We start from the raw sequence: 21,745 nt of genomic DNA, 5'->3' as shown, positions 1-21,745 counted from the left end.
GATGAATCCTTCCAAAAGAGGGAGAGATGAGATTGAGATATGGTGGGGCTTGGAGCAATACTGCACCCTTCCATTTCTCATATCCATTCGTGTCATACTATGCATAACTCCCCATCTTTAATCAGACTTCGTGTCATTACAAAGGATATCATTCGGGATAGTAGATACTTCTACCATACCGTTAAAATTGTTTGCAAAGTTAGTTTTTTTTATCAATAAATTCTTTATCAAAACCAAAAAATAACGAAATAATGAAATTATTTTAATTTAATTTATGATGCATTATTGTATTTTTGAGATATGGCCTAAAATATGCAATCCCAATCATTTTAGCTTTAAAAGGTATAAATTTCATACCCTAATCATGGCTCTTTTTTTTATGAAACAAGCATTGTGACACTTTGATGAAGTGTTATAAGCAAATTTTGGAAACATGTTATTTTTGCTTAAAAGTAGCACAAAAACCATGGTACAAATAGATGAAGGAATATATATATATATATATATATATATATTTATGAGTATTATTATTGGATACTAGTGGTGTCTAATACTTCTAGACATGTCGCTTTGTGATTGACTAGTAATATTCTTTAAAAATTATTACATTAAATTATATTAGACTCGATACTTAGTTAGATTAATAACAATACTAAGTACCACTAGTATCTTTCAACATTTCTCTATATTTCAAAAGGCTAATTATAATTTTTGCCTCTTAAACTTTGACATGTATTAAATCATGTCCTCTGAACTTTTAAGGTCGTTAAAAATGCTCATTGAATTATTAAGATGATTGGATTTAAGGACTTTTTGCTAATTAATTATTATTTTTTTGAATATTATTATTGAACACTAGTGGTACTTACCATTTTTTATAGATGTCACCTTACTATTAGTTAATAATATTTCTTAAAATTATTTTTTTAAAATTATATAAAATCTAATATTTAATTATAGTGAAAGCAATTAGTATGACACTGAATAGTGTATTAGATACTAGTGATACTTATTTTTTAAAATTTATTAAAAATATTAAACAATATCAAATTTTATAATGATATGTTGAAACAGGATACTAAAAATTGAGACAAATATACCATAATATATTTTTTCCAAATATAAACTTAGTGGTGATGGTCTAATGAATTTGGCTCAATACTATTAGTTGAGTCCGTGACCTTTGAATATTCTTTTGCTCCCAAACTCACACTCTCACACATGCATGTCAAAACAAAAAGATAACTACATTCCATACCATTTTATTAACTACAAAAAAACAGTATAAACAGACAATTTGTGTCTAAAACTTCTTTCATCTTCTTTTTCTTTCTCACCATTAATAAAGAAAGCCTTACCGCCTTTTAATAAAATCCTGACCTCTACAACAAATTAAATATATATTTTTTATCAAATAAAAAAAATTAATTTTGTTTTGTTCAAAAAAAAAAAATTGTTAAATAAAAAAAAAGAAAAAAAAACAGATAATGGAAAATGCAATAGCGTACGTGGCAGTGGCTAAAATGACATGTGTGAGCCACACCTTCCTTTCAGTAGTGGCAAAAGGGGCAGTTTCGGAAGACCAGCACAATTTTTGAGTCAACTCGTCCGAGCCCACATATAGAAACTAAACTAGACTTAAATAAATTTGGAAGAAAAGAATGTAAAGACTAAAGAAAACACCACTCGGTGGCATTGACGTTATAACGAGAGTCTATCAGGGGTATTTTAGTAATTTTAGATACACCGTTCATTTTCTTTTACTTTGTCTTGGCATGGAGTTGTAGAGAGAAGAAGAAGAAGAAGAGAGACTCTGTACTTTTAAGAGCAGAGAAAACCGAAACTGTGAGCGATAATAAAATATAGAGAGAGAAAACAAAAAAAATAGTTAGAGATTTCAGAGCTTTCTCTCTCTTATTATCTCTGTAGTTAACCTCTAAACAGTCCAAATTTTCACTCACAAGAAGAAGAAGAAGAGGAGAAGAGAGTCTCGTTACCAGAAAGCAATGCCTGCAATTCCCATTACCCAATGTCCCTTCTTCTCTTCACGGATTTTGACGTTTCTTCTCACGCATTAACATATATAAATATATTTTTATACACTGAAAAACTTGAACGAGAAAAAGACGACCTTTCATGTTAAGGTGAGAATCTCATTTTCATTTACGAGTTTTTTTTTTTTCTGCATTGGGAGTTTGTCGCTTTGGGTTTTCTAAATTTGGGGTTATTTTCGCCTGACATGAAGATTCCGGCGGAGAAACAGAGGTTTCCGGTGGTTTCAGTTGTGATTTAAATGATTGGTTTGTATTGGATATTGAAGTGAAAAGTGAAAAGAGAAAAGAGAATAGACATATTTTCTTGCTATTGAAATGGTAAAAGCAAACAATGTGTTTATTTATTTATTTCTTCTTTTCTTTTCTTTTTTCCGGCGTTGAAAAAGTTCAGTCAAGAAGCGTAAAGGAGAATATTGGAGATTTAGTTATCTAATTTTAGTATTATTATTTTTTCTTCTTTTGTTGCAGCTGAGTTATGCTTTATGGAGTATTACCTGTGTCAAAGTCGAGATCTTGAATCCTAATGCAGTTTCCGGAAGAAAAATCTGATGACAGAGTGTTTGATCCGCTTGAAACAATGAACAAATTTATGGGTTTTGACCGAATTTGCTAATTCATAATCAGAGAATGCAGATTTGGGCTGAATTGTGAATAAAACAAACTTAAAGTAAGCTGAGTTTTTCTGTCGATTTAGAGGCGTACTACAATGGCGACGTGGGAACATTTTGGGGAGATTGCGAATGTAGCCCAACTGGCCGGCTTCGATGCCGTCCGGTTGATTGCCATGATCGTCAAAGCTGCGAGCACAGCTCGAATGCACAAGAAGAATTGCAGGCAGTTTGCTCAGCATATTAAGTTGATTGGTAACTTGCTTGAACAGCTCAAGATCTCGGAGCTGAAGAGGTACCCAGAAACAAGGGAACCCTTAGAACAGCTTGAGGATGCTCTCAGAAGGTCTTACATTTTGGTCAATAGCTGTCAGGACCGGAGTTACCTTTATTTGCTCGCTATGGGTTGGAACATTGTTTATCAGTTCAGGAAGGCTCAGAACGAAATCGATAGATACTTGCGCCTTGTTCCTCTAATTACCCTCGTTGATAATGCTCGAGTGAGGGTATTGATTCTTATTCCTCATCTTGATTTATTATTATTATTATTGATTATTATTTTATTATGTATTAATACTATTCTGGGTTATTTCTTTAGTCTTTTTTTTTTTTTGTTATATTATGGGTATGAAAGAAGCTTTGTTGAAAGATCATCTTCTTGATGTCAGTCGAAAAAAGGGAAATCTTTAAACTAAAAAAAAAAACCCACGAGTCGGAATCTTAAACTAACTTGGGTAATTTACGATTTGGGTTCTTGCTGGAAGTGGAATCTACTCAATCCTTTAGTTGGAATGTTTATTCTAACTATTGAAGTGATAAAGACAGTTACTTTTAATTTCTGGACCTCTAATCTACTCCAGAGTCTAGACTATAGTTTGAATACGAAACATGCAACTGACAAAGATGTCTCATTTGTGGTGATGGATCTGGCATTTTGTTCTCTTGTTAGTAGAACCTAGGAGTTCTCTGGTTTAGTTGGTGTGAACTAGAATTGAATTTGAATTAACATCTTTTGTTGACCGATATGAGTTAGAATAACCCAGATTGGGCAGTAGACGGATTTGTAGTTTCTGGCTTGTAGGAACATATATGCGTTTAGGGTAGTCAGCTCCATTGTATGGCACATAGTGCATTGGGGATTTTTCTCAGAATGATTAGCCATTCACTAGTTGGATTCTCATTCTTTCTACATGATTATCCTTGCCCTTTTGTTTTGGTTACTACTCAAGGAAAGTAAACCTTCATTCATGCAGTAATAGGTAGCCTGTAGCCAGCAAAAGTAAGGATTATTCATCGAAGTTTCGAGGCTTTGTTTTTCCAGATAATTATTTCCAATTACTGTTGTTGATGGTACTCTAATTTAACTTATGGTCAGTTTCATCAAACTACTATTCTTTTTGGTATGCAACTATGTTGCTAACCAGGGGCAGCTGTATCCACTCTTGCTCTGCCTATAAAAAATGGTCATAATTTCAATTTTTTATTCGTTGTGCAAATGATAACAAATAATTGATGTTGTAAATGATTTGATTCCCTTGGTTGTCCATGTTATAGATAATAGTTTAACTTGATTTAAATTATTGTCTCATGTCTGCAGGAGAGACTTGAATACATTGAGAGAGATCAATGTGAATACACATTGGATGATGAAGACAGAAAGATACAGGATGTAATTCTGCAACCAGATCCCTTGGCAAATAACCCTGCCGTGTTAAAGAAAACTCTTTCTTGCTCCTACCCTAACTTACCTTTTAAAGAAGCACTGAAGAAAGAAAACGAAAAGCTTCAACTTGAACTACAGAGGTCACAAGCAAACTATGATGTGAATCAATGTGAAGTGATTCAGCGTTTGATAAACGTTACAGAAACTGTTGCTGCACATTCTCATCCAGAGAAGAGTTCACCTGAAAAAAGTCACAAAAAAATAGAGCGGAATTATTCAGATGCCGATAGTGAGAAGGAAGAAAACTATCGCGTTACTTCCAGGTTAATATTATTTTCACTTTGTATACCATGCAGTCATATCAATTTCATATATCAAAGTTTTCAGCAAAAAAAAAAAAAAAATTTCATATATCAAAGAGTAATTTGATGACTTGAAAATGTACTTACCTGCAGAAACACTTCTTCTGTTTCATCTGGACACGATCTTTTGTCAACTAGAGGCTCATCGCGACATGAAGAATGGCATACTGATCTGCTTGGGTGTTGTGCAGAACCTTCCCTGTGTATGTCTTCTTTCTTTAATTGTGTTGATGCATTAGGTTGATTAGATATTTCTATATACTGCCATTTGCTTATGTTTGGCAATAGATATCTATTCGGTGCAATAAACAGATTAGATATTTCCAAAACTTTTCCTTTTGCTTCTATTTGGTAATAAATATCTTGTTTTTCTCATCTGATGCCTATGTGAGTCGCCTTGTCACTTTCAGCTATGAGGGACCTGATTATTTGTTTTTCTGTTTTTCCATATCTTTTATTATGTTCTATCAACATGCCCAAACTGCCCAGTTTTGATAGCGATTTGTGCGTAAAATCCATCTTGCAGGTTTTAAGACCTTCTTTTACCCTTGTGGAGCTTTGTCAAAGATTGCTACAGTAGCAACAAACAGGCACATGTGTAAGTTACTTCAAACCTGTGTTAACACTTGGTATAATGACTGACGTTTCTTAATAATAACACTTTTATTGCCTGAATAGCAGTTTAAATTTAGTAAATTTGTTGGTATGGGTTTTGTGCAACTCCTCTTGCTGATATGGCATTGCAAGAAATTTTAGTTATTTGAATGTTCTGCTAAGATTTTCCTATTTTACAATTGTGGCCATTTGCTAAAATTATTAAATAGACATTAAGAGGCAGTTGAATAGCTGTTGTAGATTGTTAAGCGAAGGTGAAATAATATAAAAGAACCGATCAGAAGTTCATAAGTTGTTTGGTGGCATGGGACTAATTGAGCTATTTGTAAATAATCATTTCTTCAAGTTGAGTGTGAATTGTTAAGGATGATTGTGTATAAAGTTCAGCATGATTATGAAGGTTTCAATTTGCCAAAGATTTGCACTCAATTGTAGAATGTTGTTTGATTTGTGGTGACCAGTTTAGAGAATCATGCTATTTATCATTGATGGCTTTTGAAAATAGTGTTTGGTATTTATATATTTCTAATATTTTAGTATTTGTATTTGAACAAGAAGCCTTGAGATTGCTTCTTGGTTGTATTTTGGTCTTATGTAGTACTCTTGATTTTTCCTTTTTAATTTTGTACTATTAGAAGCTTATGTTTTTATAATGCAAGAACTTCTCTGTCATGATGATCACAGCTTCGGCAGAAGCATGTAACGAGTTGATGGCATATTCGTTGATTTTGTCTTGCTGTTGCTATACTTGCTGCATTAGAAGGAAGCTTCGCAAAACATTGAATATCACGGTATGCTTCTGATCCCCCTAATTTTTGGTGATCATATCTCAAAGTGCTGTAGAAACTCACGACGGTCATGATCTTTTCATTACTTCTTTGGCAGGGAGGTTTCATCGACGATTTCCTTTCACATTTCATGTGTTGCTGCTGTGCTCTTGTTCAAGAATTGCGAGAAGTAGAGATGCGTGGTGTTTATGGTATGAACTCTCATAAAAGCATTGCATAGCATATGTGTGTGTGTTGTTTGAGATTTCAAAATGTTAATATAACAAATAACCCTTTGCAGGTCCTGAGAAAACAAAAACCAGCCCTCCCCCATCACAATACATGGAATCTTAAGTAATAGACTCAAAAAAGTGCTATTCAGCTATTGTGATATACATATACCTCAAAGCCATATATATATACACGTAAATGGCTAGTTGCCACTTTTTTATGTCAAACTTGTAATGTGATTTTCATTTTCATCAATTTCACTACCTCAGATGTAAAGTAGCTTCTGTGAAGTTCTTAGTTTGAGAACATGGTGTATTATATTATAGACATATTTTTTAATGATATAGTGTTGTTTGAGTTAATCCCAAGTGTGTATGTGTGTGTGTTTTTTTTCCCTCTTTGGTATGTACATTAATCATTGGCTGCTAATTGAGATAGAATGATCAATCCCAATAAACAAAGAATGATTCTGGGTTCATATATCTCTTACTTTATGGAAGAGAAATTCTCCTATTGACTCCTAATTTCTCAATTGTATTATAAGCTACTGATTATGATGTAGAAGGAAAAAAAACACTTCAAAATTATAATAGCAGCAAAATAAAGTATTTTAGTGGAACACAGCCTTGCACGATTGCATCTTTTGAATTGAGAACTTTCTCAAGTCCTAGTCTTATGACTTAGTGCCTCATGCATGTGGTGGCAACAATCACATGCTCATCATTACTCTTGTTAATGCTTTTTTTTTTTTTTTTGAAAATGTGGATAACTAGTCAACTGAATATAATAACTTAAAGTTAAGATAAACCATATATGTAATGTTGGAGACAATTTACATTCAACATTTGCATGTGACTTGCTTCTTGAGATGTTTGTTTTTATGTTATTGCCAAATCATTAAATAATTATGATTTTGAAACAAAAATTATTAAGATTGTTGAACAAGATACTTTTGACAGACATATAGTACTTAAATAAAAGGAAGAATTTTGATAAGATTACTTTTCTCTCAAAGATACATGATTTCTCACCAAATTCTCTTGCGAAATAAATATAAATTTTGGTCTTATATTTTTAAAGGTGTTGGTTGTTTCTCAATTTAGTTAAATTATAATTTAAATATTGTGTTTTGCAAAATAAAACATAATAATACAGTGAGTCTATTTATAATCAAACATGTTTACTCTAATTTTAAAATTTTTTTCTCCGCTTTGGGCCTAAGCCCTCACGGATTTGTTTTTAGGCATCTTCCCAAAAGGCCTCATTCCAATGGAGATAGTGTTCATCCTTATATACCTAAGATCCTTCCCATTTCTAGCCGTTATCCCAAATTTGGCACTCTGACGTGGCATCACGAGAATGGTGACACGTGGACTCTACTTGGAGCATCTCTGCGGATCAATATGCCGAGCAGGATGCCTCGCTGGCATATCCAGAATGGAACACTTAACGAGTCGTGCAGATTGATCAACACTTAGCGAATTCAGCTTAACGCATCATGAGTCACCAGCTCAATCCCTACAACTCAGGGATCAATTTACGTGGATGAGGCATACACACGATCCCATTATCAGTGTATTCAGCCTCAATCCCACGATCCTTGCATTCAGCATTGATCACACGATCTTTCTGTTTATGCGTATTGTAACGAGAGAGGAAACTCTTCCTCCTCAAGTTTCTAGCCCTATAAATAGTGAGGAATGTTCACTGGGCAAAGGACCGATAAATTATAAGCTGAAACGCTGTAAGCTAAGGTTATCTAAGAATTATATATTCAGAGATATTCTTGTAAGAGCTATAAGAAAAGGAAACTTCTTCCTTATTCTTAAGTCAATACAAATAACGAGGATTAGGCTATTACCGAACTGCTAGGGGCTGAACCTCTATAAAATTTCTGTGTCTTATTATTGCTTTATTACATATTCTCATTACGACATATCGTTTATCGCTTATCAAAAAGACTCATTGTCGTTGGCTAAAAGCGAAGTCAACACTATCCAATGTGGGACTTTAGATGTACACCCAACAATCCTCCCCTCAAACTAAGGACCACTTTGCCTCCCCTCAGACGATTACAGATCTAAACCTGAATCCCTCGATTCTAACACTGAAGATCCCCTTGAGTAAGCTAGATGAATCCCTTCACCAGCTAGATTCAAAATCCCTTCGAATACAAGAATCCCTCGATTCGAACTAGATCTAAACCTGTGACAGCTCTAGCAGCAAGCTTCACCTTCTTTTTATTTAGGAATCCGGGGATACATTCACATGGCTAATTTTTGAGATTTGGCTCTGATACCACTTGTAAGGACCGTCAAACACCATCTATTTCTCCATTGGTATGATATTGTCCGCTTTGGGCCTAAGCCCTCACGGATTTGTTTTTGGGCACCTTCCCAAAAGGCCACATTCCAATGGAGATAGTGTTCATCCTTTTATACCCAAGATCCTTCCCATTTCTAGCCAATGTGGGACTTTGGATGTACACCCAGCAAATTAATATATCTAAAAATTTTGATTTTGATATTTTTTTTAACTATTTATGAAAAGTAAATTTTTGTTTATGGTAATATAATATTTTATATCATAAATTGAATTGTGGCATAAAATAAAGTGGTAGAAATAATCATTAAACTTAGGGAATTTTACACCAAATACCAAAATTAGAGATTTTTGTATATTGGTACAAGATATAATTTGCTTTTATAATATGTACTATTTTTAAAATATTGTATTTTTTTTAAAAAAAAACTTACTTTTATACTGTTAAGTTGATATTTGTCATGTCAATTAATTTTTCTCAATTTTTTTTTCTTTGTTTCACCTCATCATCATCATCCTCACTGTCACCAACTCCTTATTCCTTTTCCCTCTCATTTTTTTTCTTAGTTTTCGTCATTTTAATTGAGAAACAAGAATGAGATGAAATGAGTTTGAGTTAACTGTTATCAGCTCAGTGATTATTTTGTATTTATATGCAGAAGAAAGATTAAATACAAGGCAAGAAAAGTCTGTTAAACTAATTAATTGGCCAGCTGTGAAGAGTAATAAACTCTATCCTAAATGCACAGTTGTCATAACTAACATAACTAACCATATTCACTAAAACCCCCCACAAGGTGTATTTGGTGGGCTCATGATACAACTTGTTACATAGAAATTGGCGACCACAAAGGTTTGGTGAATAGATCGGCAATTTGATCTTCAGCTGGAATATAACAGACTTGAAGCTTCTTCTCTGTAATTTGACTTCTGATGTATTGAATGTCTAGCTCAATATGTTTGGTTCTTGTGTGGAAGACAAGATTGAGAGCAAGAGCTTGAGCACTTGATTGTCACACCACAATGTAGGTGGTTGTTTGTGCAAAGTGATGCCAAGTTTTGTAAGTAATGAAGTTGTCCACACAAGTTAAGTAACTGCTGATGCTAATGCTCGATATTCAGATTTCGTACTCGATCGAGCTACTGCTTGCTACTTTTTAGAGCTCCAATTGACTAGATTTGAATTCCCTATTGAGAGAAGAGCCGTTGATGTATAATATGATTTTTTTTTTATTTCTTTGTTATTGTTGTTGTTGTTTTGTTTGTTTGGTCTAATTTATTTTATAGCTATCTTACAGTTGTTATTGTTATTGTTCTAGAAATGAAGTTAATACACACATTTTGATTATTACCTTTTCAAAGTTACTTCTTTTGGGCAATAGGATTATTAAAGATATCCTAACTATTTTGACTGACTATCAAAAAAAGTTGTTCTCTAAATCTGGTTTTGGTCATTTTTTGTGTGTGCCAAGTATTCAATCTATCTTCAATTGATTCAGTCTGTTGTTGAGAGAAGTTCAACAAGTTTTGGGTAAGTGTTGTTGGGCAATTACTTAGGTTTAGTATTGACGGCTTGCGGTGGTGACTGGTTTAAATTGTCAGATTGAGTCTAATATTTTGGGGTTTAGCCAGGCGAAAAACATTAGGAGAACATCGTTTGAAGGGCAAAGATAAAATCACGAAAAATTCTATTCAAGTTGCATTGAATGGTAAGTACTTTGAGGACAATGATGATCTTTTTGTCAAGTTGACTGTATTGTATTTTGTACAGTGCTATTTGATGGGTGGTCTTCTTGGGAAAATGGTGTTTATTGAGGAGATTAATATTATTGACAATGGTCGATATAATGAGTAGGAGTGTTTCCAGTGTTGGTGGTGTAGTTTTTGACTATTTTTCACACCAATAGTTATATTTTTGACAGATTTATTTTAGTTATAGATTATAGAAAAATTATTATAAATAATGTCAATGTTTCTCAATTTATTGAATTTACCATTTTAATATTACACTTACAAATACTAAAATAATTTCATTCTCTCACCCAAATTGTAAAACTTGGCATACAAGGCAACTTAGATGAACAAAAAAGTAACTTCATACAAATCAATGGTTACCCAAACATACATAGTAACTTAAACAAAATTAAACACCCTGAATAGAAACCATAGTAAATTCGAGTCAATACTCCAAGAGTATATGGATGTTTCTAAACTTTCTATAAATTCTATCCATTAGTTAGATAATAAAGATAAACAAGTGACTTTCTTTTCAAAAAAAAAAAAAAAAATTAAACAAGTAAAATGTCTAGCCTTGAACAAAAAAAACACTAGAATGTCTAGCCGAAGTTTCCCAAAACTACATTTAATCATAATAAATAAATAATATTTTTTCAAAATAAAATAAAAATAATTATATCACAAATCTATTTGCAGATCTCCTAAAATTAATGAAAAGATCTAATTACAAAGAAACAAATACTCATTCGAAATGGAAGTCTTTTGGACCAAGTCACATCAATTTTTTTAGTAAATATAATAAATAGAATTTTGACATTAATAGAACAATTAATAAATTTGTCTCTTGAGCTTTTTAAAGTGTTTGATAATGCCATCTAAAATATACAACTTCTTCAAAATTTTGCTTGAATTTTTATATTTATAATTTACAAAAATTTAATCTTTTTGTTAAATTTTGTCTCATTATTCTGTTTGAATGGTAAACGGTAAAATATCTTTGTAAATTATCAACTTTATACCTCAAATTTTGATAACTATCAAATCATATCCTTGAAAAGAATTTAATATTTTTTTTTGGTAAATCAAAAAAATTAATTTAGATCTTAAATAAAGATTATTTTAAATAATTAAGAAAATTAAAAATTCAAAACTAATTAAATAATTTAAAAAATTAATTATTTTTTATTAAAAAACCCATTTCGATAGATATTAATAAGTATATTAGAAATTTAATTTTAGTAAAATTAAATATTATGAGAATAAGTTTGATTTTTTTTTTCTTTCTAAAAATTTAAATTTGCTTAAGCTAATATAATATTTTTTTAGTTTAATTTTTTTTTTAAAAAGATAATTTTATATATTTATTGAATTTTTAGTGATTTTTTTTTTTTTTTTAAGATAAGACTGTGAGTTTGTAAATATTTAACACAAAAAATACTTTGTGATATCTTTACATTAATTTTTAATATTATATTAAATGCATAATTACAAAATTTGATATAAAATTTAGTATTTTTTATTAAAAGTATAAAAAAACAATATTAAAACTAAATATATTAATAAAATAATAAAAGTTCTAAATTTTAATATTTATGTGATAAATTTATAAGTTAATTGAGGTCTATTTTAAAAATCTCTACACTTTGTCTATTATTATTATTATTATTAATTATTTTCGAATCATATTATTATTATTATTATTATTATTATTATTATTATTATTATTATTATTATTATTATTATTATTATTATTATTATTGTAATTTTAAAAAATTGGAAACAAAAATGAATGATAACCTTATGTTTTTATTTTAAAAAAGAGGAGTTCTAATTACAACAACCCACTATTACAATTTCTTAGTTAATTTTTATGTTCAAAATTACATGTCGGAATATTTTTTTTCAATTTCTTTTTAATAGCGATATTCGTTATTGTTGCCCCTGATTTTGCTTAATATATGTGGACCAACCGGACAGGGACACGTGGACCAAAAGATCTTAACATTTGAATTAATTGCTAAGTCTTTATGAAGAAAGGCAGCATCCGGGACCTGCCTCCCGGAGAAGGCATACGAAGTCCCCTGTGCTCCCGGAGGCCTAAATAACATCAAAGCATCTCCGCGAGGTGTCAGGCTTCCCCTGAGCAGTCATCTCACATTTAATGCCGCATGGGAGAAAACGTGTTGGAACTGCCACACGCAATAAAGTCTGACGACACAACCCCCGATGTGCACCTACAAGGCTATGATCACTTAAGTCTATTGATGGCTACACTGTGAAGAGTCACATCAGTCAAAAGGCAATAAGGACATTCCACATAAAATCCCTACAGCACCTAGGGATTTGACCATGCATTACCCATGGTATATTCATTGGGAACACCCAACTTTATTGATAGTTACAGAAATACATGTACTATAATCCTGGGAATCACCCCACCAAAAACACTATAAATACCCCCTCAAAGCTCATTACTGGGGTAGAGAATTTTGGGTTGCATAAGTGCAAGAAGAGTAAATACTCACCAAGAACATTCTCTGTATTTAATACACTCATAAATACACAGACTCGTGGACTAAGGCTCATTAACGCCCCAACCACGTAAAAATCCTTCTCTTAAATTCTTACAGCTCTTTCATCTTCTATTCTTTTATTGGTTGCCGAAAACCTCGGTCAACATTTTGGTGCTTTCATTGAGAGATGAAGAAAGTTTCTGTAAACACACTACATATTACAACAATGGTGGAGACTCGAAGCACTCGTCAACCTCGTCCTCTAGAAGATGCTCAGGACCCGAATGAGGAAGACGTAGCCTCAAGAGCAGCTGAGGGCTCCGAGGAAGAAGAAGGAATTCCTGATGATGATTACGAGGGAAACCTCGATGAGTACGCCTACGATGACGGTAGCTACTCAGAGTTGGTGCTTCTAAGGCAAAAGGCTGTCGATCATGAAGCTGAGATCGAAGCCCAAAAACCGCAAAACCAAAAAATGCAATAGGTGATGCTGGCCATGCAAAAAGCCATGGAAGCGGCTGGCATCCACGTGCATCCCAAGGCAATGTCTGCTGGACTTGGCAAGGAACCAGAGGAATCCTCGCCCAGTTCCAACAGCAAAAGTCTAGGGAACCTAGCCCTATAAGGTATCCCGCTGAAGGGAACCAAAAGAAAAACCCTACCTCTACCCCTGGGAGAAAGAAAAAGGCGCAGGATCCGTGAAAGGTCCGCTCAGATTTCCCGAAAGGGAAAGGTCCGCAGAGGGGTAAATTCCAAAAAGGAAATCTTGGCCCTCAGGATCTAGAGGACCGAAAAAGCGTTTCCGTGCACCAGGAGCCCGGAGGTAGAGGGAGGAGGGGACAGAAATGTCCTCCCGTCGATTTGAGAAATCAAATCAATGGGAATCAAGGTGACCTCCGAGATCACCTTAACCAAAAGAAATACAGACCCGCGGTCTCCACAGGAACATTAAATGAAGGAATCATGGCGGAACTCGCCATACTCCGAAAAGATATCGCCCGAGTCTCCCGGAGACAGAAAGGCGACGACTCCGACTCAGACTGTGAGGATCGGGAGCCGTGTGCTAAGCACATCCTGGAAGCAGAGCTCCCCAAGAACTCTAAGATGCCCGAAATGGCAGCTTATACCGGGAACTCCGATCCAAGCAATCACCTGTCGCGGTTTAACCGTGTCATGACGGTCATGAGAGTCAGCAATGACGCAAAATGTCTGTGCTTCCCGCTTACTCTAAGCGGGTCCGCGGAGGAATGGTTCAAGAAACTGGAGCCAGGATCCGTGGGCTGTTGGAATAAGTTACAGACCAACTTCCGGAGACAGTTTGTCGCCGCAAGAAAGGTCAACCTGGAGGTCAGTGGCTTGACTAACATCAAGCAGCTGCCTACAGAGACCTTGAAAAACTATATAAAGAGGTTCCGAGAGGAAGCCTCGAAAACCAAGAAAGTTGATGACGGACAACAGCTTGCCCTTCTCCAGGCAAGCATCCGTACAGGGACTCCATTCTGGAACGAACTACAACAGGAAGGAGCCGCAAACCTTCAGGACTTCTAGAAAAGAGTCCAAAATTCATCAACCTTGAAGAGGCCCAAATAGTGGCCTATGGAGGATACTATCCCACCGGGATAGCAGGGTATATGCCCGGAGTCCCGCGGTCGGGTACTGTCCCAACCGCGGCTGCACCAATGAGCGGCATACAATTCTCTACTACTCCCGGATAGAGTCAGGGCCAGGCCTTGGCCCCCTCATCGTCCCATTTTGGAAATCCCTCAGGGATAAATGGACAAGCTCCCTCGCACTCCGCTCCAACCGCCAGCCTGGAAGGTCCTTCCCAGGGCTCGAGGAGTAAACGATCCTCCAAGGGCAGCACCCGGACGGAGGAGAAACGATAAAAGAGGGGTTACACTCCATAGTACACCCAGTACACGGAGTTAACGGACTCCAAAGAGCGTGTATACTTTGCTACTAGGCAAAATACGCACTACCGGAGACCACCTCCCCTGTACAAGGACAGCTCCCGGAGGGACCCCAACCAAAGATGCAAGTACCACAACGACATTGGGCACAACACCAATGAATGTAAAAATCTCAAGAATGAGATTGAAAACCTAATCCGATTGGGGCACCTCTATGAATGGATCAAGAATCGGCTGCCTCACCTTAATCCGGGTCAGGCGACAGGGGCTTTGCCACAGGGAGCATCGGGGGGTGCAGCCGGAGTATTGGCTCCAGTTGCTCCCACCGGAGATGCCCAGCATATCCCCGGTCTACCACCCAAACCCAATGGGAGAGTGGCCATGATCTCAGGAGGACCCCATATTGGAGGAACTACCCGCAAAGAATTGAAGCGGTATGCAGGGGCCGTGAAGCACAATGAGGTTTGGGAGGTTACCCAACTACCAGCTCAAAGGCCTCAGCTGATGGATCAACCCATCACATTCACGGAAGAAGACGCCAAGACGGTGCGTTTTCCCCACCATGATCCGTTGGTCATCGAGACCCCCATCGCCAATAAAGTAGTGGCCAGGGTCTTGATTGACAACGGAAGCTCCGTGAATCTACTCTTCAAAGAGGCCTTCACTGCAATAGGCCTGACGGACCGAGACCTTTCACCCAGTGGTTCCCAACTCACGGGGTTTAACAGAACGACACTTATCCCAATGGGGAAAGTGAGACTTCCCGTCACCTTGTGCCCGGACACCCCCAAAAGCATGTTCAAATACTGCACTTTCGTGGTGGTAGATTGCCCGACCGCTTACAACGCGATCCTCGGCCAACCGGCCCTGGTAGATTTCAGCGCAGTCACGTCCATACGACACTTATGCTTAAAGTTCCCAACCCAGGAAGCTGGAATAGGGACGGTGAGAGGCAATCAGGTGGAGGCGAGGCAATGTTACAATGTTGCAACCCACCTGCCCGTACTAATGGTCCGGGAAACCATTGAGCTAGAAATGGCTGAAGAAGATGAGTTGGATCCCTGAGTGGGGTCCGAAAAAATTGTAGAACCAATGGAGGATGTCGAGGAGATGTCAGTGTGCGACCTCGACTCCACCAAAGTACTCCGGCTAGGAAAGAGCCTAGATCCGGAGGAAAAAGAAAAAATAATAAAAACATTGAAGGGCGCCATCGACATTTTTGCATGGCGCCAAGAGGACATGACTGGCATAAGTCCCCACGTCATCACCCACGTCTTCAACGTCAACCCGGACATGCCGCCGGTCCAGCAAAAGCGACGCCCCCTCGATTCAGTAAAGGCCGAGGCCTTAGAGAAAGAGGTGGACAAGCTTTTAACAAACAGCATGATCCGCGACGTGTACTACCCGGAATGGCTAGCCAATCTGGTCCTGGTGCCGAAGCCTAACGGGACTTGGCGAGTTTGTATAGATTTCACTGATCTAAACAAAGCTTGTCCGAAGGTCTATTTTCCTCTGCCCAGGATCGATCAGATGGTAGATGCCACTTCCGGATTCAAACTACTGTCCTTTATGGATGCCTACGGCGGGTACAACCAAATAAAGATGCACACGACGGACCAAGAGTGCACTAGCTTCAGGACCGATAAGGGGGTATACTGCTACCTGGTCATGCCTTTCGGACTGAAGAACGCTGGTGCGACCTACCAAAGAATGGTCAACCGGATGTTCAAAGGCCTCTTGGGGCGAAACATGGAGGTATACGTGGACGATATGCTCGTCAAGTCTAAAGCATGCAATAGCCATGCAGACGACTTAGAAGAGTGTTTTGAGGTAGTCCGGAGATACAGAATGAAGCTCAACCCAAAGAAATGCACCTTTGGGGTCAAATCAGGAAAGTTCTCGACTTCATCGTCAACCAGAGGTGGATTGAGGCAAACCCAGAAAAAATCCAAGCTCTCCTGAGCATGCCATCCCCCAAGAAGGATAAAGACGTGCAGAGCCTAACTGGAAAGGTTGCTGCCCTGAGCCGTTTTATCTCTCGGTCCACAGACAAGTGCATCCCCTTCTTCAACATATTGAAGAAGTGCCAAAAGTTTGAATGGTCGGACGAGTGCGAGGAGGCATTCAAAAAGTTGAAAGAACACATGGCCAAGCCTCCAATCCTGTCAAAACCCGTTCTCGGAGAGGACCTGTTCCTATATTTGGCCGTCTCCGATCACGCGGTCAGCGCTGCCCTAGTCCGGGAAGAAGAGAAAACTCAACATCGCGTATACTACGTCAGCAAGCGCATGATACGAGCGGAGACGCGGTACCCCATCATCGAAAAACTAATTTTCTGCCTCTTAATGGCCTCAAGAAAGTTAAGGCCGTATTTTCAAGCGCACCCAATTAAGGTATTGACCAATCACCCGCTCTAGCAAGTCCTGCAAAAGCCAGAGGCGTCCGGAAGGCTCCTCAAATGGGCAATAGAGTTAAGTCAATTCGACTTACACTACATCCCCCGCATCTCCATAAGAGGCCAAGCCGAGGCAACCGCGAATGCGCCGATACCATCGATCCCCACATGGAGAGTGTTTGTGGACGGAGCCTCCAATGAAAATGGATCTAGAGCGGGGGTTGCGATGATATCCCCGACCGGACTTCGACTCCAGGCAGCCCTATGGTTCGACTTCTCAGCTTCAAATAACGAGGTCGAATATGAAGCCTTGATAGCAGGGCTGAGATTAGCGAAGGCCGTAGGGGCCAAAAGAGTAGAAGTTTACAGTGACTCCCAACTGGTTGTAAATTAGATATCAGGAGAGTATCAAACGCGCGGCGAGCGAATGGCCGCATATGTAACAATAGTCTGGGGCTGCTCTACGAGTTCACGGACTACAAAGTAGAAAGAATCCCCCGGGAAAAGAACGCTCACGCGGGCTGTCTGGCTAAGTTAGCTTCAGATAGTGAAATCGAAGGACTAGGGGTAGTACCAGTGGAACGCTTGGCAGAACCAAGCATCAAAATAAAAGAGGCCATAATAACGGTTGGGCAAGAACCCAACTGGATGGTCCCCATCATAGAATACATAACAAAAGGTGAGTTGCCCCAAGAAAGGGCACTGTCTAGAAAGATTCAGTATCAGGCTCATCGTTATGTAATGATTGATCAAATTCTCTACCGAAGAGGACTCAGCATGCCTTATTTAAGGTTTGTATCGGACCCTGAAGCTAGGCAAATTATGCTAGAAGTGCACGAAGGGTTCTGTGGAGATCATACAGGAGGACCCAGTCTCTCAAAGAAAATATTGAGACAGGGATACTTCTGGCCAACAATGAAAAAAGATTGCATTGACTACGTCCAAAAATGTGATTCGTGCCAAAGGTTCGCGAACATACCGAGAGCTCCTCCCAATGAAATTACCCTGATGACTAGTCCCTGGCCCTTCGCAGTCTGGGGAATAGATCTTATTGGGTCCCTGCCAACAGGAAAGGGAGGAGTAAAGTATGCAATAGTAGCAGTAGACTACTTCACCAAATGGACGGAGGCTGAGCCCATGAAGACTATAGCTGCTAAAATGCACTAGACTTTGTTATCAAAAACATGGTGTGTCGATATGGCTTGCCTCACAAAATAGTCTCTGACAATGGAAAGCAATTTGACTGCGAAGAGTTTACGGACTTCTGCAACCAACACGGAGTAGTAAAAAGCTTCTCTGCGGTGGCATGGCCGCAAACGAACGGACAAGCAGAAGCAGTCAATAAAATCCTAAAGGTCACCCTGAAGAAAAAGCTGCTGGCCTGTAAAAACAACTGGCCCGAAGAGTTGCCAAGAGTGTTATGGGCCTACCGGACGACCCCCAGAACCACGACCGGCCACTCGCCTTTCTCAATGGCGTACGGTTGTGAAGCGATGGTCTCGGTAGAAACGTTATTCCCGTCCCACAGGAGAACGACTTACGATCCATCTACAAACCAAGCTTTACTACAAGAAGCGCTGGATCAAGTTGAAGAGCTCCGGGACGAGTCACAAATACGGATGGCAGCTTATCAAAAGAAGGTGACCAAATATTTAAACTCCAAAGTTAAAAACAAAAAAATTCGCTATTGGGGATATGGTCTTAAGAAGAGTCTTCCCAGCCACCCAAGAACCCGGAGTGGGGGTACTTGGGCCAAATTGGGAAGAACCATATGAAATCGAGGACGAAATCGGTTCAGGCACTTATAAGCTAAAAAGGATGGATGCAACCATTGTGCCAAGGGCCTGGAACGCCGATCACCTCAGAAAATATTACCAATAGTTCAAAAGTGTAACTTAGGCTTTGTTTAAAGGGTTTGTACCGTCTAAGTATATGCAGCCTCTGTATTTTAAATAAAATTGAGTGCCTTAAAAACAAAGTTTCCATGCCACTGAGGGGGGTACTAAGGCATACCACACGGACAGACGAAAAACAGGCCAAAAGTAAAACATCCTGACCCGAAGGGCAGGTAAAAAAAAAAGAGCATATGTATAAACATCCTGACCCAAAGGGCAGGTCCAAAAAAGAAAAATATGTGCATCAAGAAGGAACATATATATATAAAAAAATCCTGGCCCTAAGGGCAGGTCAAAAAATAATTATAAATATATATGTTAGGTTATAATTAGCCTATGTTTCGGGTCTTTAAATTTAGCATTATCTCGTCTATTGGTGTCTTTTGGAGCAGTTTTACGCTTGATTTTCATTATCTCAGGTTCCCGGGGTGTTAAAGTTCGAATTCAGTTAAATGGCAAAAAAATGGGACAAACTTGGAAAAAAATTGGAAAATTCGGCTTCACACGCATCAGTAGTCGCGACCTCCAGAGAGCCAGGTCGCGACCCTTTTTCCTGGTCGCGACTTCGAGAATTGGCAGAAACTCGGTTTTTCGAGTTTTGCCTGTAGTCACGACCAGCTTAAATGCTAGTCGCGACTTGGTACGGAAATCGCAAATTTGACCTAATTGTGGTTTTTTCTCAAATTGGAGGCACACTTCTCATCCCTATATAAGGAATACGACATTGAAGGTCAAAGCAAGCAGAAATAGACCTAAATAGTGGATGCAAGTGAAGAGGAAGCTATCTTGAAGACCCGGAGCGATATCACCTTCTAGTTTCTTTCTTTTACCCTTAATTTCTTCTTTATGTTTGTTTTTGTTTCTGAATAAATCATGGATGTTTTTAGAGTTATTATGAACTAAATTTCCCATTAAGGGAGGATGATGAATGTTGTTTAAGTTTATGCCTAGTTAATAAATAATTGTCATTCCTTCATCTGATGTGTGAATACTATCTATATTTGTGTTTAATTCCATGTGCAAGCTTGATCACCTTTTACATGTTTAATGATCTCAATTCGAAATCTGAAAAGTGAGAATTGAGAATGCTAAAATTTGGATAGTCTAGGTTTTGATGTGAAACGAAAGTATTTACATAGCCTCAGTGACGAATAGGTTATTGCTTAATGGTGATTTTGTGTTGATTTAATTAAGAAGTTAATTAGAGAACATATTATTTAGGACCTAAAAGATCTGAAAAGAGTTAGGTTAATTTATAATCTGTCATTCACATTTAGATAAGGATAGCAATCAGGTATTAACATTGGTAGCTTATCAACAGGATTCACCTCCCTAATCTCTCATCTTGATTAATCTTCGTTTATTTTCTCTTTAATTTTCTGAGTATTTACTTTCCAATTGCAAACTTATTATTTTACCAAATAGAATCATAAGTATAGTTTAGTAGTACTTAATTCAATTCCCTGTGGTTCGACCTCACTTGCGTGAGATACTACTTGATTGCGTACACTTGCGTAATAAACATAAAATTCACAACAAGTTTTTGGCGCCGTTGCCGGGGAATTGTTTAAAGATTAATATTACACAAAATTATACTAACTTCTACTTTGGTATATTTTCTCTTGCTGATTTTTCTAACCTTTTTCTTGCAATATTTTCGTGATCCATTTCAGGAATCCTAAGTGTATGCGCCGTCAAGGACAAGCTGTCATATTACCAGTTGATCCTGAAATTGAGAAAACTTGTAGGAGAAACCGAAAGAACAAGAGGCAAGAAGGAGTTTCAGCATCTGCTGAAACTTCAGAAATCATGGCTGCTAATGTAAATGCTAATGTTGCGAACAATGGAGGTAATAACGGTAATAATGGTGGCACCGTGGGAGATCAAGCTAATGGCCGTAGCTTGAGAGATTACATTCTCCCTACTCTGACGGGAGTGCAGTCATGTATCAGGCCACCGGCAGTGGATGCGAACAATTTTGAGATTAAACCTGCCATACTTCAAATGGTGCAGTCTTCAGTTCAGTTTGGTGGCCTCCCTTCTGAAGATCCTAACCTGCATCTCTCTAACTTCATGGAACTTTGTGAAACTTTTAAAGTTAATGGAGTTAGTGATGATGCCATTCGACTGAGACTGTTCCCATTCTCTCTCAGAGAACGAGCCAAGATGTGGCTAAACTCCTTGCCACCCAACTCTATTGCCACCTGGAATGATCTGGCAACAAAATTCTTGTCAAAGTTCTTTCCTCCAGCAAAGTCATCAAAGTTGAGAGGAGAAATCAACAATTTCTGCCAACAAGATAATGAATCTCTCCATGAGGCTTGGGAGAGGTTTAAAGATCTAATCAGAAAGTGCCCTCATCATGGTATAGAGAAGTGGATGCTGGTCCACAACTTCTACAATGGGTTGGTTGGAAACACTAGAACTCTAATAGATGCAGCAGCTGGCGGAGCCTTTATGAGAAAGAGTGCTAATGAGGCTTATGATCTATTGGAGGAGATGGCTCTAAACAATCAGCAGTGGCCAACTGAAAGGAGTCAATCTAAGAAGGTAGCTGGTGTGTTAGAGGTTGATGCCATCACAAAGTTGACAGCTCAGGTTGAGGCATTGACAAAACTAATTGCAGGGCAAGCTAAACAAGCCCAAGTTATTTGTGAGTTATGTGGAGGAAGT

The 21,745-nt window shown here is 37.7% G+C and overlaps 1 protein-coding gene and 1 non-coding gene across 3 annotated transcripts; one reads left to right on the top strand and one right to left on the bottom strand.

Annotated features, from left to right (window-relative positions):
- Positions 1-1,655: 1,655 nt before the first annotated feature.
- On the top strand, positions 1,656-6,662 carry LOC115712905 (protein MID1-COMPLEMENTING ACTIVITY 1). 2 transcript variants are annotated; one of them, XM_030641319.2, is made up of 9 exons: positions 1,754-2,144; positions 2,246-2,372; positions 2,523-3,168; positions 4,260-4,648; positions 4,781-4,890; positions 5,214-5,285; positions 5,987-6,093; positions 6,188-6,281; positions 6,371-6,662. In XM_030641319.2, the coding sequence occupies exons 3-9, from the start codon at positions 2,761-2,763 to the stop codon at positions 6,421-6,423; spliced, it is 1,233 nt and encodes a 410-aa protein (XP_030497179.1). In that variant the 5' UTR covers positions 1,754-2,144; positions 2,246-2,372; positions 2,523-2,760; the 3' UTR covers positions 6,424-6,662. The 2 variants fall into 2 exon arrangements, with proteins under 2 accessions (XP_030497178.1, XP_030497179.1); XM_030641318.2 differs by lacking the exon at positions 2,246-2,372 and having other exon boundaries at positions 1,656-2,144.
- Positions 6,663-21,334: 14,672 nt separating this feature from the next.
- Positions 21,335-21,441, bottom strand: LOC115718257 (small nucleolar RNA R71). Its single transcript, XR_004011839.2, has one exon. It is a non-coding gene; the product is annotated as a small nucleolar RNA R71 (small nucleolar RNA).
- Between the last annotated feature and the right edge of the window lie 304 nt (positions 21,442-21,745).

Source organism: Cannabis sativa, chromosome 4, assembly GCF_029168945.1.
Source record: "Cannabis sativa cultivar Pink pepper isolate KNU-18-1 chromosome 4, ASM2916894v1, whole genome shotgun sequence".
Classification (NCBI taxonomy): domain Eukaryota; kingdom Viridiplantae; phylum Streptophyta; class Magnoliopsida; order Rosales; family Cannabaceae; genus Cannabis; species Cannabis sativa.
Note: the sequence above shows the minus strand (reverse complement) of the source record. Positions and strands in the feature narration are given on the sequence as shown.

What these genes read in the sequence shown, in the direction of transcription:
- LOC115712905 (XM_030641318.2), top strand. Translation starts at nt 2,761, where the DNA reads ATGGCGACGTGGGAACATTTTGGGGAGATTGCGAATGTAGCCCAACTG. An exon ending in TTGATAATGCTCGAGTGAGG is followed by an intron (nt 3,169 to 4,259) that starts GTATTGATTCTT and finishes TCATGTCTGCAG; the next exon opens with GAGAGACTTGAATACATTGA. An exon ending in AGCAACAAACAGGCACATGT is followed by an intron (nt 5,286 to 5,986) that starts GTAAGTTACTTC and finishes TGATGATCACAG; the next exon opens with CTTCGGCAGAAGCATGTAAC.